Consider the following 17,452-nt stretch of genomic DNA (forward strand, 5'->3'; position numbering starts at 1 on the left):
TCAGCGATCGTGACTTCACACTGACATGCGTGTCCCAACATTTTTGCAGCAATCTATGACATCTGCTGATGACTCCACACATTGCTCGCTCCTGATGTTTGACCATGTGCTGACTTGCTCTCTGAAATTCCTGGCAGGGAGTGTCTCTCCCCATTGGCGTGGAAACAAGCTACAGATCTAGTAAACTATGAACATAGCTCATAGTGGGACGTAAGGTTCCAAACTCCTAACAAAGACGTGTTGTGACCCGTTCTTCTCACATGAGAGTGAAATGGATGCCAGTGGAGACGAGTGTGTTGATTTAAAAGAAGGTAAACATGAAGGCGAGAGATGAGCTCTCCCATAAGTCCACCTCCTTGATGCCCCCTATCATTCCTCCTCTCGACTAATCCGCTGCTGTTCCACACTGGTGGGGTGGAAAAGATATTTGGAGAATTCTTTTCTGTGACCACACGAAGCTCCCCTGTCACATGGCCTCTTTTTCCTTCTCTTCCTTCTCCTAAATAAGGAATTTGAGTGAAGAAAAGGAGAAAGAGCAAAGGGGCGTGTCATAGAGTGAAATAAGAGGACGTGGAGGCGTATCTCTTCCTCCAAACGCCTCTTTTCTCTCCAATGTGGTGAAGTCATATATCTCAAACCAGGGTGTTTGCTCTATTTACCTTGGCAACCTGCGGAGTGCAGAGTGTAGAGTGCAGAAAGGATTAGATAAGACAGGGAGGAGAGCAAGACCGGTGTACCTGCACTCACCTGAACGCTACAAGACAAAGTAAGTCAACGCTACTTTATTTGCTATTTCTGTTTCCATACTTTGTACAGTATGAAGAACAAAGCTAGCACAAACGTAGTCATTGCCCGGAGCGAACAAGTGCCTAGATAAGCTAAAGGCTTATAGGACACTGAATTTACAGTCTCTGGGTTTCATTCCATGTTTCCATGTACTACAGCTTCATGCAAAAAAAACACCTTATGCAACAACAGGGACTTTGCAAAACATGCAGAAAGACTAATATATTACATTGTTTTTTGTAAGTATGATTCTGTTTGTGTCACAAATTTTTGCCCAGATTTTGCCTCTGTCCTTTTAGAGTGTCTCGGCTATTACGCATATGTTACCCTTTGGTTCGTTGAATCTTGTGGTATTAATAAAGATTTGTACCAGGGCCTTCAGTGAGCACTTAAACAACCAGAATTTTTCGCCAGTATTGTCAAAAGTATAATATTTCCATACACCCTATTAAACGCGAAAGAGCATACTTTATTAATATTTCTGAGGAACATAATCACCGCCATTTTTAAAACGACAACCTCTTCAATACTGGCCATTTTAGACTATTTTGACACACAAAATATTGTGTTCTTTGGATATATAAACATGGAACCTACCAAAACACAGATTAGGCTCGACTGGAAGTCTCTTGTGCCATCTGTTACCCACAAAAAAATCCAACTCTTAACACGATACTTCCACCGTTGATGCGCAGTGCTTGTATCGTTGGTGGTCAGCCAAATGTACCGAGTGTGAATAGAAGGGCTTGGTGACTTCAAACAACTTCAACTTCTCCATTACGACATCGCCCGAAGCAGTTCAGAGTCAATATTCATCTAAAAACTTGATAAAAACATCAAACTTTTAAATAAAATACATCCACTCAACAGAGATGTTTAATTTCCATTGTAGGCATAACTCGGCTTGTTTAACAGGTTTACACGAATCAACCAATCAGAAGACAGAAAAATGCTGACTCCACTGTGGATAAGGTGTGAAATCCGAAATCTAAAAAAATAGCTAATATAATATAATAGCTAATTGCTAATAGTGTTTAAGTGACAGGGGTCAGCACTCCTGATTCTGAAGGCCTTGAGCAAAGGCACACTATGAAGATAATAAATTAATACCATTTCATAGACACTAAAATTTAAGTTGTAAATGTAGGCCTTGCTGGGCCAGAATATATAAACACATTATAAGCTATTAGTCTTAACTTACATGATGACGGTGTAATGCAATCGACATTATTTACAGGAATTCAACCTATTATCAGAACATATTATAACTAGAAAGCTGTTGGGCACATTCATTTGGCAAAGTCAAATGACAATTGATAAATCACAGCACATGATCATGTTTTCACATGGTGTCATGTGTTTACCAAACATCATCCGTTACTATTCATCCAAAGAGGACCTTGTGACCTCCAATCAGCTGTTGACTTGCACACAGGGGTCACAGACTACAGACTTTCTGCCGTCATTTAATTCAGAGATAAGTCTGCAGTACTTTGGACATGTCAGGACAACGCAGATGTTGAGACCGTAAAAAGATACAACAGCTAAAGCAGATGCTGCGGATATTACGAGTTGGTTTGAGGGACAAGCGTACACCGTCACATACCTGTATAACCGCTGCAAACTCAGACACAAAACCGTCATTTGTCAGAGCACCAACTCACATTGCACAACGTGTGTTTTGTAAGGTCACAAATAGGTGTGTCTTTCTGGCCTCTCGGAACAAAGCTGCCTCACAAACACAAATGCAGCCATAAAAGACACTCACTCAAGCCCTTTCCTAATGTTTGCTGAGGGCATACATACCGTAGATTTGGATGCAGGAAATGGAAGTGTGGGAAAATGTTTCAACCAAGGCTAAACATTTCCATATGACATGTACGTCAGTAAAAAAGAAAAAAGTACCCCAGAATCAGTGATTTGGATGTTTTATAAGCAATTACCTCTTTGTATTTTCCTTACTTGCCATGCTGACATGATGTAGGTTCTTTAGCTTAAGGGCAGTGAATAGCAGTGTTGTTTGGTGTTTTGTTTAGAGTCTTGTATACACATAATGGTCTTTGTCCGTGAGGGAGGAAGGAAGTGACAGCTGAATGAGCAAACAGGATGCAGGAAGGAGGACTATTCCGTTGAAGCCAACAGGAAGTTCATGCTGCATTCATTGGGGAAATAAGACAGCTGTGATTCAGCTGTAGCGCATCACGACTTGGAGTTTTTTTTGTTTGTCTTTTTATTAAGACTACTAATTAAGACTTCACATTTTTTTAACCTTACACAAGCATACAGAAAGGTTTCAGTAAGCAGGAAAACACTTGGATACATTTTGTACATTACAGATGCAGACATGCCAATCTTGAATACATTTTATAAATTGTGAAAATTGATGGAGGGGATATTTAATAAAAACTTACATATAAAGGATCTTTCAAATGTAACCATTATAGATAAAAACTTGTTTATAGCTGTGATTAATCACAATTAATCACAGCTAGGAACAAGTTTTTATCTATAATGTTCATGTGTGATTAATCATGAGTTAACCTACCACACATGAGATTAATCAAAAACCTTTAAAAGGTTGATCAAAAACCTTTAAAAGGTTTCAAATGTAAACATTATAGATAAAAACTTTCTTTCTAACTGTGATTAATTGTGATTAATCTCATGTGTGGTAGTAACTCACAATTAATCGCAATTAATCACATCTAGAAACAAGTTTTAATCTATTATGTTCATGTGTGATTAATCATGAGTTAACCTACCACACATGAGATTAATCAAAAACCTTTAAAAAGTTTATCAAAAACCTTTAAAAGGTTTCAAATGTAAACATTATAGATAAAAACTTGTTTCGAGTGATGATTAATCATGATTAATCTCAGGTGTGGTCGGCCACTCACGATTAATCACAATTAATCACAGCTAGAAACAAGTTTTTATCTATAATGTTAACATTTGAAAGATTCTTTTAAAGGTTTTATGACACTTATCAACATGACACTGGGAAATATGTGTGCTTGAAGCCATGTTTTGTTTATTAAACATACTGTTTTTTTAAACAGCTCAACACAAAATGGACTTCAATGTATAAAAAAAAACAAACACTATGTATAACAAGTAGACATTGGTAAGAAGCTCACTCCAATATTATTCTCTTCAAGTAAATAATCTCCCAAAATGACATTATAGCATCAAAATTGCTGAAGAAAAGTCAGTAGTTTACAGACCTAGGACTGCAGCCATATACTGCAGTGCAGTCAGGCTTATGCCACTTTGACAATGTGGGTTTTTCACACTAATAAATAATAATAATAATAATAATAATAATAATAATAATAATAATAATAATAATAATAATAATATAATAATAATAATACCACTAATAAATTCCTTCATGAGCCTTTCCTGCCATCCCATTGAGGACTGTGTGTGTACTTGCTTACTTCCTGATACCTTACATTGACACAAGTCCCAAAATAGCTGCTGTCGGCTATGCCTGCCGGTAACTAGCATCTCGTAATCCAATTTTAAGCTCACAATACAAATAAAAAAAAACAGCCGATAGAAGGCTCGCATCTAAAAAAAACACTCATTAGTTGGGTTACTGGTGTGCCATGGTACTACTATATCAACTACTATACTACTATATACTACTATATAAATGACAAAAAATAGCGCTTCTACTAGCCAACTTTAACAAAGCCTTGTTGTTACATTTTAGCTTTATTCTTGTTATATTATGCTTTTTGATTAAATTTTTCATATTTTTTGCTGTTTTTTGTTGACTTTTTTCTACAATGTGCTGCAGGGAAAGAAAAGACGAGCCACGAGCTGCAAATGTCTCATAGGACGTAGTTTGAACACCCCCGCTCTTGGGTTGAGCGAACGATGTGATGACTACTTAGCTTGTCTTAGCTTTCTATTGCAAAGGAGCGATGGCAATTGAGAAAAGGGGAGTGTTTTTGCAGCTGGAACTCATTGATGATTGTGTCTAGATCTGAAATTGGAGGAGAAGAGTGTTTGCGGAGGTTGCCTCTGAACGTGTTATATACAGATAGGATATAATGTACGACAAACCCACCAACTTCAGCCTGAATGATCAGTGTCTCTGCAAAAGATGGCTGGATGAACAAGGACACCAGTTCAGATCAGGGGACGTCGTTGATTGTTGACAACTTGTAAAGACCTTTGAGGCTATTTTTATATTAATCAACAGAAGCATCGTGATGCGTGACCAAGTCGGCTGTGAATGTGTTTTTATGTGTACAGACATCCACCATCTATTGTGAGGATAGAGAATTTTTTAACATCAAAGTTGGGTAATATAAACGGAGAATTGCCTCTGCTGCTAATTTAAGGAATACTGAAAAAAATGTTGCAAATTTTTCTGGATTTTTGTGGAATATTTTTTGTGTAAGTGAAAACACAGTGGACCAGGATGATATCATCACTAGTTGAATAGGGCTGACATAGACTATACAAATAAAGTATGTTTTTTTCTGTAAACAACACATTTTCATTCACTATGAGTTGCTAGTAATTTATAAATACAGCGGTGCCTTGGCTAACATCAGTAATCCTTTCCAGAAGGTCCAACACAAACCAAAACGGACTCTGACCAAAGCAAACTTTCCCATAGAAAATAATGAAAATCCAATTAATCCGTTCCAGGCACCCAAAACTGTTAACCCAAAACATATTTTTTAGACAATAATTTGTTAATTAGTTTTATGTGCAGAAAATGATGCAAAAATAATGACAAATGAATGTACAACTGAACAATATTAGTTGGGATGCTGTGTATGTGTGTATGTGTGTGTAAGGTCTTGCACCCCTGTCCGGGTACGGTCCATCGCCTTTCTCTGTTGTGTGGTTTGTGTGTCTCTACAACTCTGATGCAAACATCCTAAAACGGCGCCAACGTCCAACAATGCATGGTGAAATGACGTGCAAGTATGGTATTTTGCCATGTGCTCGTGATCCAACTCGTGTATAACTTTCCCTTTTCATATTCATTTGAAATGCAGCTGAAAAATAAGAAAAGAGAATATTTGAAGGTTTTACTGAGTTGTAAACAGGATGAAATAAAATCTCTCAAATTCCCATAAAAAGGATGCTCTTTGTTTCAAAGACGCAAGAGACTTCAAAGACAAGGCACACACCACAAAGACATGGAAGACTTCAACGTCAACACCCACATTAAAGTTAGCGGTTATCTAACCTGATATAAAACGCTTTCCAAGACCAAGTGCTTGCTTTCTCCAGCCAGGCTTCCACAGAGTTACAAATGGAAGCAACTAAAAAAACTATTTAACAAGAAGAAATAGCCAGGAAATCCTCCTACTGTTTTTTTCTCTCCCCACAGAATCAACATGGCAAACAGAGGCCAGGCCTACGGTCTCACCCGTGAGGTGCAGAACAAAATTGATAAGAAATACGACCCGGACCTGGAAGAAAAGCTGGTGGAGTGGATCATTGCTCAATGTGGACCCAAAGTGGGCAGGCCTGAGCCAGGCAGAATTGGCTTCCAGGAATGGCTAAAGAATGGATCTGTGAGTTGGATGCGGCATAATCCTCACTGCTTACTTTATTGTTTTGGAATTGTTCATTCTGTGTCTCTTTAGGTGCTGTGTGAGCTCATCAACAGCTTGCATAGCGGCACCAAGCCGATTAAGAACATAAAGAGCTCCGGAATGGCCTTCACACAAATGGAGCAAATCTCCATATTCCTAAAAGCTGCAGAAAACTACGGAGTCACTAAAACGGACACCTTCCAAACAGTTGATCTCTTTGACAGTAAGACGAGCGTCAATGTGTCTGTGAGTGTGTGATTGTGACATGCTTTATTGAATGGATTTTTCATCTCCAGACAAGGACCTGGCAGCTGTCCAGAGGACCTTGGCGGCTCTAGGTAGCTTGGCTGTCACAAAGAACGATGGAACTTACAAAGGAGACCCCAGCTGGTTCCATAAGTAAGTGTTTTTCTCTTGCTTTTTTGCTCTAGTATGACATAGCAGACAGTTGTTTAAGGTAAGGGGCTGTCCACACGGGAAGGTTTTCAGGACAAAACGGCAAAGTATTTCATCGTTTCAGTCTTTAATCCATACGGATATGACGGGAATGGTATTTTTTGAAAATGGCTTCCAAAGTGTGAAAATCTGATAACGGCGAATGGTTGTTTCCATGTAGACAAGAATCCTGTTTCTTTCTGAAAACGATGACGTCTGTCATCAGCTGTCGCCGTCATATATTTCAACCGGCATGACTTACACTACGTCAGTGCATCTCAATTATTAAATCATTTTTTCTCTCCCCCCCACCCCCTGATTTGAAATACTAGAGAAACTGATACTATTTATTATTCATTCATTCATTTTCTAGCGCTTTTCCTCACGAGGGTCGCGGGGGGTGCTTGAGCCTATCCCAGCTATCGTTGGGCGAGAGGCAGGGTACACCCTGGACTGGTCGCCAGCCAATCACAGGGCACATAGTATAGACAAACAACCATTCACACTCACATTCATACCTATGGACAATTTGGAGTCACCAATTAACCTAGCATGTTTTTGGAATGTGGGAGGAAACCGGAGTACCCGGAGAAAACCCACGCATGCACGGAGAGAACATGCAAACTCCACACAGAGATGGCCGAGGGTGGATACTATTTATTAATTTGTTATAAAATTCATCATTTATTAATTATAAACTATTTATTATTTAATATAGTTAATGTAATTAATATTAATTAATTAATTATCTTATATTAATTAATGTACACACCGAAATAAAAATGAAACCAAGAAAATGCAACAAAATGTAGAGCATAAAAGCAGATTCAAGAGTCAAATTGCATATTGAGTACTATAAATGTGTACATGTTGGTCTTGTAGGTCGATTGAAATGAAAGCCTCTTGCGCAACTACCACTGACAGTTCCTCAAGCTCCCCCCTTGGGGGCCCGCCCCACTATTTCACAAGCATTGCACTACATTTACATAAAGTCAATGTTCTGGTAATTGTGAATCTAGATATTCGGATCAAAACAGCGACGCACAGACAAAACGTCTCGATGTACGGAGAACGTCATGACGTCATGAATTTTTGCTTTTTCCTGTACACAAAAACAATACCAGCAAGGTGTATAATGAAAAACCCGAGACGGTTGTAGACTATTGACCGACCACCTATAAAGGAAAACATTTTTCTGTCTTTCATGACATGAATGAGATGGTTAGTTTCCTCCTTGCTCCAAAAATGTGCAGTTTTGCATGCCGCCATGTTTTCAAATTCAATACCTCCTGTCAAAGACCCATGATTCCATTCAAATAGAACATGTGCAGAACAAAATCAATATTCCTTTCGATGGGGATATCCCGATAGGCGTATACAGGACCCAATATTCAGGTTAGACCCAGGGGTAATATTCAGGTTTTTAAGAAAACGCAATATGAGCATATTCTTGTTTTTCAAAAGGATTATTGGTGTTTACATGGCTGTGCGCAACCGGGTTATTGCTAATATTCCGGTTATGGTAGGGTTATTTGACTGCATGGAAACATAGCCTTTGACCCACTTAATCGTTTAAGCCTTTGGAAAGTGGAAGGCAACTGACTTACACACATAAAATACTGTGTATGCAATAATCTGCTAAAAAAAACAGCCCAGGAACTCTTCCGTGTGGACAGGGCGTTAGCCAGGAGTTGCCAACCTGTCTATCTTGATTTACTAGTCCATCTTTGGGACTTGAACAATCAATCATTTTTGGAAATTCAGTAATTAGTACGTTTAGACTCCAATTTTTTTTTAAATGCCTGGCAGTTCACAGGGCAGCTTAGGGTCCTCTGCGCATATATGTTCATGCCTGTCTGTGTTTGGTGATAAGATACCATACAATACATTATGTAATATCTTGCATAGATTTTCTCTAGGTACACGGCCAAGACCAGGGATCTTGGCCTAAAAAAGGTTGGTGACCACCGGTCTAAGCAATGACACCGGGGATTGTTTGTGTACAGGAAGGCCCAAGAGAACAGGAGAGATTTTTCCGAGGAGCAGCTGAGCGAAGGCAAGAACGTCATTGGCCTGCAAATGGGCACAAACAAGCTGGCGTCTCAAGCTGGCATGACAGGCTACGGAAGACCCAGACAAATCATCAACAACAACTGAATCCCACGTGTTTTGACATTCCCAAAGATGGACAAAGCCATGATTCATCTTCAGGCCATGAGGACAAATGTGACATGTCTGTTTTACAGACCAAACTGGACCAAAACGGGGACCAAGAAGACCATGTGCACATATGACAACAACAAAACGTGTAAATATTGATCACTTAAGAGAATCTGACATGATCTCACCTTACCTGCTAAAATTACATATCCTGCATTCATTCATTTAAAATTCTCTGGTATTACTACAATGTGACATTACTTCTACCTAGTGATGCGTTCCAGGGCATCGTTCATCATAATACAGCTGTCAAATGTCGGATATTTGATTTTTTTGAGTTGAAAATACAAAAAACATTTACAGCAGTAGTGCAGCCTGGCTATGTTGCAATGCAGTTATGCTAAAGATGAAATGGATGCAGTAAGCAACCAATTACTGCATTTCTGTTGATAATGATATACTTGGGCCCTCTTTTGGTTTCATACATTTGAAAATGACTTCAAAATAAAGTTGATTTAAACTCTTACAAAGCCTCTGTGATGAATCCGTAATAGTAAAATGGAACCACTGCATGACTGAAGGGGACCACAGTAATCCCTCGTTGATCACAGTTAACAGGCTCCCAACCTGACTGTGATGAGTGAATTTCAGTGAAGTCGGATACCTTATTTGGAAATGAAATATTTTCTGAGTTAGAGCATAGGAAAACGGTTTACGGCCTTCTAAATATGTTTTTTTTAACATTATTAGAGCCTTCAAGACATGAATGAACACCCCTCATTACTCAATATATTAAACATAAGACTTGTGTGTTGCTTTAAATGTGTTCCCTAGGGGGGGGGGATTAGTGGCGGGCGGACAGGAAGTAAAAGTTTTAGCTTGCCATGGGTTACTGTAGCAACAGTAGCATGTGTTTTTTTATTAGGAATTATTATTCCTGTTGTGAGATCATTCATTTTCTATCGCTTATCCTCACAAGGGTCGCAGGGGTGCTGGAACCTATCCCAGCTGTCTTTGGGTGAGAGGCGGGGTACACCCTGGACTGGTCACCAGCCAATCACAGGGCACATATAGACAAACAACCATTCACACTCACATTCATACATATGGACAATTTGGAGTCGCCAATTAACCTAGCATGTTTTTGGAATGTGGGAAGAAAACCGGAGTACCCGGAGAAAACCCACGCATGCACGGGGGGAACATGCAAACTCCACACAGAGATGGCCGAGCGTGGGATCGAACTCGGGGCTCCTGGTCGTGTGGCCTGCGCGCTAACCACTCGTACGCCGTGCAGCCTGAGATAATCCAAACCTGTGATAAAAATATTACATTGACATGGCAACATGTAGAAGCTGAAACCTGATTGGACAAAAAAAAGATCACATGCCCTACTGGAAGCAGTGCAGCAAAAGCAACAAAATGACGATAATAGACAGATGGGGATAAATCAATGCATTGTTTCTGATATTGTTAGGCCAGCAGAGAAGACTTTGCTGGCCCTGACTGAACACCACCAGAGTTAACATAGTTGTTGTTTATTATATTATATAGGCTGTGATTATTGGTAGTGTTGTCTGCATGTTTGACACCCCTGACTTGGACAGAGTCAGATGCAGGAGATTATGTCAGCTGAGGTCAGTGATGAAATCATGTGAGCATTTCCAAAGAAGGAATGATCATTGCAGAGTGAGGGCAAACAAAGATATTTCCGTTTCCCTTTCCTCCTCATTCTTGTTCTGCTCCAAATGTAACCTAGAAAGGATATTGGGCACTTATGAGAAAGGGACTACACACAGGGGGATGTATATTCTAACAGGGCGTTGTGTTGTACTGACAACCGTGCCACTGTTCAGTGGCTCCGAGCCTTTTTTTACATAGGCTCTATTTTCTTTTTCTTTCATCAGAGGTTTATTAAAAGTGAGAAAAGGCAACACACCACTTACCTCACTCCAGTGGAATGTACTTTGAAGTCGTAGAGGGGCATAACTGGGGCAACGATAGCCTTCAGGTTAAAGATGTGACCTTTTGACTATAAAGACGTCGGTTTCAATCCAGAGGATATGGGAAACTGATTCAGGAAGCTGATAACTATTTTGCTGCAATAGACTGTTGCATCATCACACCCAAAGACCGCCTAACTGCCATTTTACTATGTACACCACTGGTTTCGGTACATTTGCAAGCATCCGCGGATTCCGGTGAATTTCTTCTGCTTATCAAGTCGGAGCAAATGCTACTGTTAGCATTTCAGTGACACAGTGGAAAAGGCAAAAACTTGGCTTCCATCCCAAGTGGAGCACCATGACGAGCCAAGTTCAAAAGGTTGGGAAGCCAGAAGGGAACAACCACCAACTCCTACTCCCACGGGCTTACACTAATTCAGGGGTAATCAGTGGTTCATTTTGAACAGGCTTTAAGTACATAGAAAGGGAGTAGGAAGAAGCACAACTTCGATATGAGAAGTTGTCAACATCTTCTTCTTTCTCTTTGGGCTTTTCCCTTCAGGGGTCGCCACAGAAAATCAATCTCCTCCATCCAACCCTGTCTTCTGCATCTGTCTCTCACACCAACTACCCTCATGTCCTCCTTCATTACATCCATAAACCTCCTCTTTGGTCTTCCTCTATGCCTCCTACCTGGCAGCTCTAAACGCAGCATCCTTCTACCAATATATTCACTATCTAACATGTAATGTAACTTGTTCCTGATCCTATCCATCCTGGTCACTCCCAATGAGAACTACAGCATTCTCATCTCTGATACGTCCAGTTCTGTTTCCTTCCTCAGTGGCTGGACTCACCACAGTTTTGTATACTTTTCCTTTCATTTAAGATGAAACTCTTCTGTTACTTTTGTCCACCCGTTCCATCCTGCCTGCACACGCTGAGCGGTTGTCAACATAACCAAAAATAATCATTGCTTGCTTTCATAAGGGGCACCACGGGAGGACCAGGGTTCGATTCCACCCTCGGCCATCTCTGTGAGGAGTTTGCATGTTCTCCCCGTGCATGCGTGGGTTTTCTCCGGGTACTCCGGTTTCCTCCCACATTCCAAAAACATGCTCGGTTAATTGGTGACTCCAAATTGAGTGTGAATGGTTGTTTGTCTATATGTTCCCTGTGATTGGCTGGCGACTAGTCCAGGGTGTACCCCGCCTCTCGCCCAAAGACAGCTGGGATAGGCTCCAGCACCCCCCGTGACCTTCGTGAGGAAAAGCGGTAGAAAATGAATGAATGAATGAATGAATGCTTTCATGAGAAATGTAAGACTTGCTGTTGATGGGTTGTCTACCTAAATAGTGTCAACCTCTGTGAGTTTGATTGTGTAATGGCAATCAGGGCGGTTCAAATATGGTTTGACAAAGCCAAATTCCAACAACAACTCAAACCGTTGTAAGATAATCCATTATGTCAGCTCCTTTTGCCACAAGTTACAGTGTGATTGTGAAATAGCCAAAACTTACCAGTGAGGGATAATGTCTTGGCGAATGCCTTGTTGCGGCATTACTGGTTCCCGCAAATCACCATTGGGGGTGAGGGAGTTGCGTGCCGTGTGCCCCAGCCTCCTGTTTGCCACCTGACTCCTTTTAATTGTTTGCAGGTCCGGACGCCTCTGTAGTCATCTCTTTTCCCCAGACAACAGCCCCACAGCCCCAGGGACTGTAACACTGTAACAACATTCACAGTAAAGTACGAAAGATGTGTATTTCTTGGCTATCCATTAGTCCGTTTCATGGACAATGATGTAATCTATACATTGCCAATCAAACGTTTGAAGACCCTTTTGCATTCAACAGTATGAGAAAGTGTGTCCAAACTTGACTCTAGCCGTTAAACTAGTTGTTAGTCAGTTGGCTATTTTCTGCTTCAATCTAATCCGTTATTAGGGAGAATGCCATGACACTGCCATCATTGATTTGGATGATGAAGCGGGTAAATAAATGTCTAAATAAAGTGTAAATAAATTCCTCCATAACCATTTTAAGCACTTTTGCATTGAAAATGTAATGGGTTCAGATGTAGACCAAAATGTGTAGTTTGTACGATAATCAAAATCATAACTAACATTGTAACTCGATGAAATGCAAAACAGTAGACATAAAATTTGGCTCTATTTGTAAAAACTGTAAGGACTATGCAGACAGTCAAATTGACGTGTCTGTAGACGAAATGAAACCACATCGTATCCCAAAAACATTATTTTTTTACATTTTTTGGACATAATTTACTATGCAAACTTCACTGTGACTCACTGTCGCCTCCGAAGGTACAAAGAGGTATTACAGAACAGAATGGCTTTTCAAAAAAAAATGCTTTACATTGAAGACAGCCCTTTATATGAAATAGTTGTACACCAACTGTACATGCTATTATATGCAGACAAGCATTGGCACACCTTATTAAACCTTGTAAATAAATACAGATGTATTTAACTATTGTGTTTTTTCCACTTTGCTGCCCTATAAATGTAGTTAGAATGTTGTATTCTCGTGTTAAACTATGCCAAAGTTTCAGATAATGAGGTTTGCGCATTTGGAAGTGAGCCCTGGAAGAAGTTTGGGATGGCTTAAAATGCTCGGTTTGAAAAGACTTGGTCAAACTGCCCCTTTGTGATGTCACAGAAGGGCGGACTTTCTTATATGGTTCATAGTTAGGAAGCACTTTGGGTGTGTGACCAATCACAACAGAGTGGGCATGCTCGGAGGCGGGCCGTGGGTGGAATAAATGATAGCAGACTGTTTTGGCAGGAAGCACAAATGAAAGGAAATACAGCTGGAGAAGGTGCAGATTCTGGAAGATCTGTGTGTAGAAGATCACAACTCAATACAAAGGGTAAAAAAAATGAGCATAATAGGTCCCCTTTAACTACAAGGTCAGGACTTGATGGTTGCTTACATAAAGTAAGTGAGTCTGCTTTGGTTGATTGTGTGTGATGCCAAAAGGCAGAAATCATGAAGTGACTGTTGAAGGTGAAAGTTCAGGGAAACTGACTCCACCTGAGATCTGCTGACTTAGCTCAAGCACCAAAACAATTAGTGAGAGGTGCAGTGCACAAATCAATAATCAATAACTATGAACGGATTTCACTGACCCAGTATCCCAGTAGACTTTGTGCCTCTTCAAATAATGTTATATTTCTTAATGTGACTACTAGCCCCATGTTTGTTGCTCTAGTGGCTGCTATGACTTTCTCTGATTGTTTTCACGAGTGGTTTCAGGAAGCTGTGGAAATCCCTAATATATGAAGAGGGAATTTAATATTGGCAATGGTTGTGTGTCAACATCAGGGTTAGGAATGCACTTCCAATCTGACCCGGATACCTGCATGTGGATATCTGATGATACCAATTCAATTCCGGCATCAGAGCTCTGTTTGCTTTAATATGCAACCAAGCCAAAAGAACATCAGCAAATGTTGACATGTTGACAGGTTCACAAACAGTTAATTAGTCTGTTAGTTTTGTGTTATACAGCGACATTTGCTGACAACATTAAAGCACACATGTGGCTTATGGACCGGGAATCCGGAAACACAGAGCATTGTTGTTATTTCTAAGAGTATTACTAGACAACACACGGCCTGCGATCCACCAGTTGAGAAGAACCGGACTACAGAATGCTGGAGTTTACTCCCACTGTGGTGCAGCGCTGTCACTGGATACACTTTAATAATAAAACTATGTGCGGCCGTCAACATAAGGATCCAATAAGCATATGGTAACTGCTGATCCATCCTCACACTTGGCAGCAGATAAAAAAACCCTTAAACACTCTTCAGAACCAGAGTGATAAAAAGAAGTGAACTGAAGCCAAATGTAACGGGTTAGTAGCGCTTGACGAGCAAACCGGGCCGCCGTGTCGATGGTGTCAGCCAACTTCAAAATCCTGCCGGGATTTGAAAGTTTCACAACTTTATGAGAAGTGTTCTGTGAGACGGCGCTGACGTTTGCACTATTTGCATGAATGCAGATTTGGATCAATGACAATGTCAACACGAGAGAGAGATGGGCTTTGTGAACATTCCAGCTGTGGAGGACTCAATCATTCCTACATTATTGCACTGCTATAGTTTTAACCTTTGTGGAATATCCATCACCATTCCTTACATTCCTCACATAACCTTTTAGCACACCTCATGATTAGGAGTAAATCATTCATTCATTTTCTACCGCTTATCCTCACGAGGGTCAGGGGGGTGCTGGAGTCGATCCCAGCTGTCTTCAGGCGAGAGGCGGGGTACACCCTGGACTGGTCGCCAGCCAATCACAGGGCACATATAGACAAACAACCATTCACACTCACATTCATACCTATGGACAATTTGGAGTCACCAATTAACCTAGCATGTTTTTGGAATGTGGGAGGAAACCGGAGTACCCGGAGAAAACCCACCCCGGAGAACATGCAAACTCCACACAGAGATGGCCGAGGGTGGAATTGAACTCCGGTCTCCTAGCTGTGAGGCCTGCATCCTAACCACTTGACTACCGTGCAGCCTAGGAGTAAATCAGCTTTCATAAATAATGATGAACAATCAAGCAGAAATCAAAACTTAAAATATATTTTTCACATAGTTGCTGAGATACATGCTTAGACTACACACTTAAAAGTGAGGTCAAATCAAGTATATGGTCTAACAACGAGTTATTACAAGGAAGGTAGTTTTTTGGTTAAATAAATACTTCCCCCTGCTGGCAGAGATTCCATACTACAGCATATCATGCATTGACTTTATGCAGTGGAGAGGATGTCCTTACAAAGACTATACAGTAGTAGCTTTAATTGAACACAGAAAGACAAAATAGCAACAATAAATAGAAATTGTACTATATTAAGTATTTGACTCCAGAAGGCAGACATGTCTTTGAGTTCCAGCTCAGGCGGGATTTTAGTCCACCCCTCTTTGCAGTTATTCTCAGAATGCTCCATTTCATGCCATTTCAGCTCCCTCAGCAGTTTTTTTTTTAATGTGCTTCTTTTTGAGCCTCATGCTGGAAGACCCAGCCACTATTCATCTTCAATGTTTTGGCTGAGTCCAGGAGGTTCTCAAGTCATTGCCCCCTCAATACAGGGAAGTCTTTCCGTACTCTACTTTTTCTGCCTCCAAAGTTGATGCCAAAGAGCTCAATGTTGGTCTCATGTGACCAACAAGCTGCTCTTATGTAGTTCTCGACACAAGACATGGACATCATCTTGTTGCATATGTACAGTATGTACAGTGTGAATGAATGATGTGAGGTTCATGGCTGGTGAGGCATTTGGGTTTTTAATGATGATATTGGGGCTGCATCGTGGCATGTCTGTGTGGAGTTTGCATGTTCTCCGTGTGTGTGCAATCCAAAAACATGCTAGGTTAATTGGTGACTCCAAATGTGTCCATATAGGTATGAATGTGAGTGTGAATGGTTGTTTGTTTATATGTGCCCAGCCTCTCACCCGACGACAACTGGGATAGGCTCCAGCATGCCCGTGATGGATGATAATCTTGGTTATTCATTATTGTTTTTATTCATTCATTCATTTTCTACCGCTTTTCCTCACGAGGGTCGCGGGGGTGCTGGAGCCTATCCCAGCTGTCTTCGGGCGAGAGGCGGGGTACACCCTGGACTGGTCGCCAGCCAATCACAGGGCACATATAGACAAACAACCATTCACACTCACATTCATACCTATGGACAATTTGGAGTCACCAATTAACCTAGCATGTTTTTGGAATGTGGGAGGAAACCGGAGTACCCGGAGAAAACCCACGCATGCACGGGTAGAAGATGTAAACTCCACACAGAGATGGCCGAGGGTGGAATTGAACCCTGGTCTCCTAGCTGTGAGGTCTGCGTGCTAACCACTCGACCGCCGTGCCGCCCATTATTGTTTTTACCTCTATTAAAATGTTCAAATATATCCTACACCCTTTTTTCTTTATATAAAACTCTACCTACCTTCATCAGGAAATGTTCAAATTTAGCAATGTTTACTAATGTTTACGACAGGTGAAGCTCTGTTGTCTGAACCTTGGTTATCATACGCCCCGGTTTAGGTATGATTTGTTTCCGGCTGTTTTTCACAAACACACATAACAATCTACCTAGTCTGTCTGCCCTGCACTGTATTGTTCCTCGAAATCAAGTCCCCAAACAAACCACCCCAAGCATTGATGACTTGCTGTCCATGCATGTTTTATTACGTGTGCATGCTAAATACCCCGCCGTACCAGCAATTTGATGAAGAAGGTGAGCAAATGAAGTCAATCTCGGCAGGATGTACAGGAAGTCCGCGTCAACAATAACTTCCATTTATCTGCTATTTATTTTCCACATTGTTTTCTGCATGTACTACGATACTGATTTATTTTTTGTTCAAATTTATGTGTGTCTGGAATGGATTCATTGGATTTACATTACACATTTGCCCCGGTTTTCATCCAACCTGATGGAAGGAATTAAGAATTGTTGCGTTAAAACAAGGAAATAATTGAAATAGACGAGGACGAACTCT

General features: G+C 40.7%; 1 protein-coding gene across 1 annotated transcript; it reads left to right on the forward strand.

The window, feature by feature from the left end:
- Positions 1 to 601: 601 nt before the first annotated feature.
- Positions 602 to 9,484, forward strand: LOC131138231 (transgelin-like). Its single transcript, XM_058086989.1, has 5 exons — positions 602 to 766; positions 6,152 to 6,338; positions 6,411 to 6,582; positions 6,656 to 6,758; positions 8,801 to 9,484. The coding sequence occupies exons 2-5, from the start codon at positions 6,159 to 6,161 to the stop codon at positions 8,949 to 8,951; spliced, it is 606 nt and encodes a 201-aa protein (XP_057942972.1). The 5' UTR covers positions 602 to 766; positions 6,152 to 6,158; the 3' UTR covers positions 8,952 to 9,484.
- Positions 9,485 to 17,452: the final 7,968 nt, after the last annotated feature.

This window comes from Doryrhamphus excisus, chromosome 11 (assembly GCF_030265055.1).
Source record: "Doryrhamphus excisus isolate RoL2022-K1 chromosome 11, RoL_Dexc_1.0, whole genome shotgun sequence".
Classification (NCBI taxonomy): Eukaryota; Metazoa; Chordata; class Actinopteri; order Syngnathiformes; family Syngnathidae; genus Doryrhamphus; species Doryrhamphus excisus.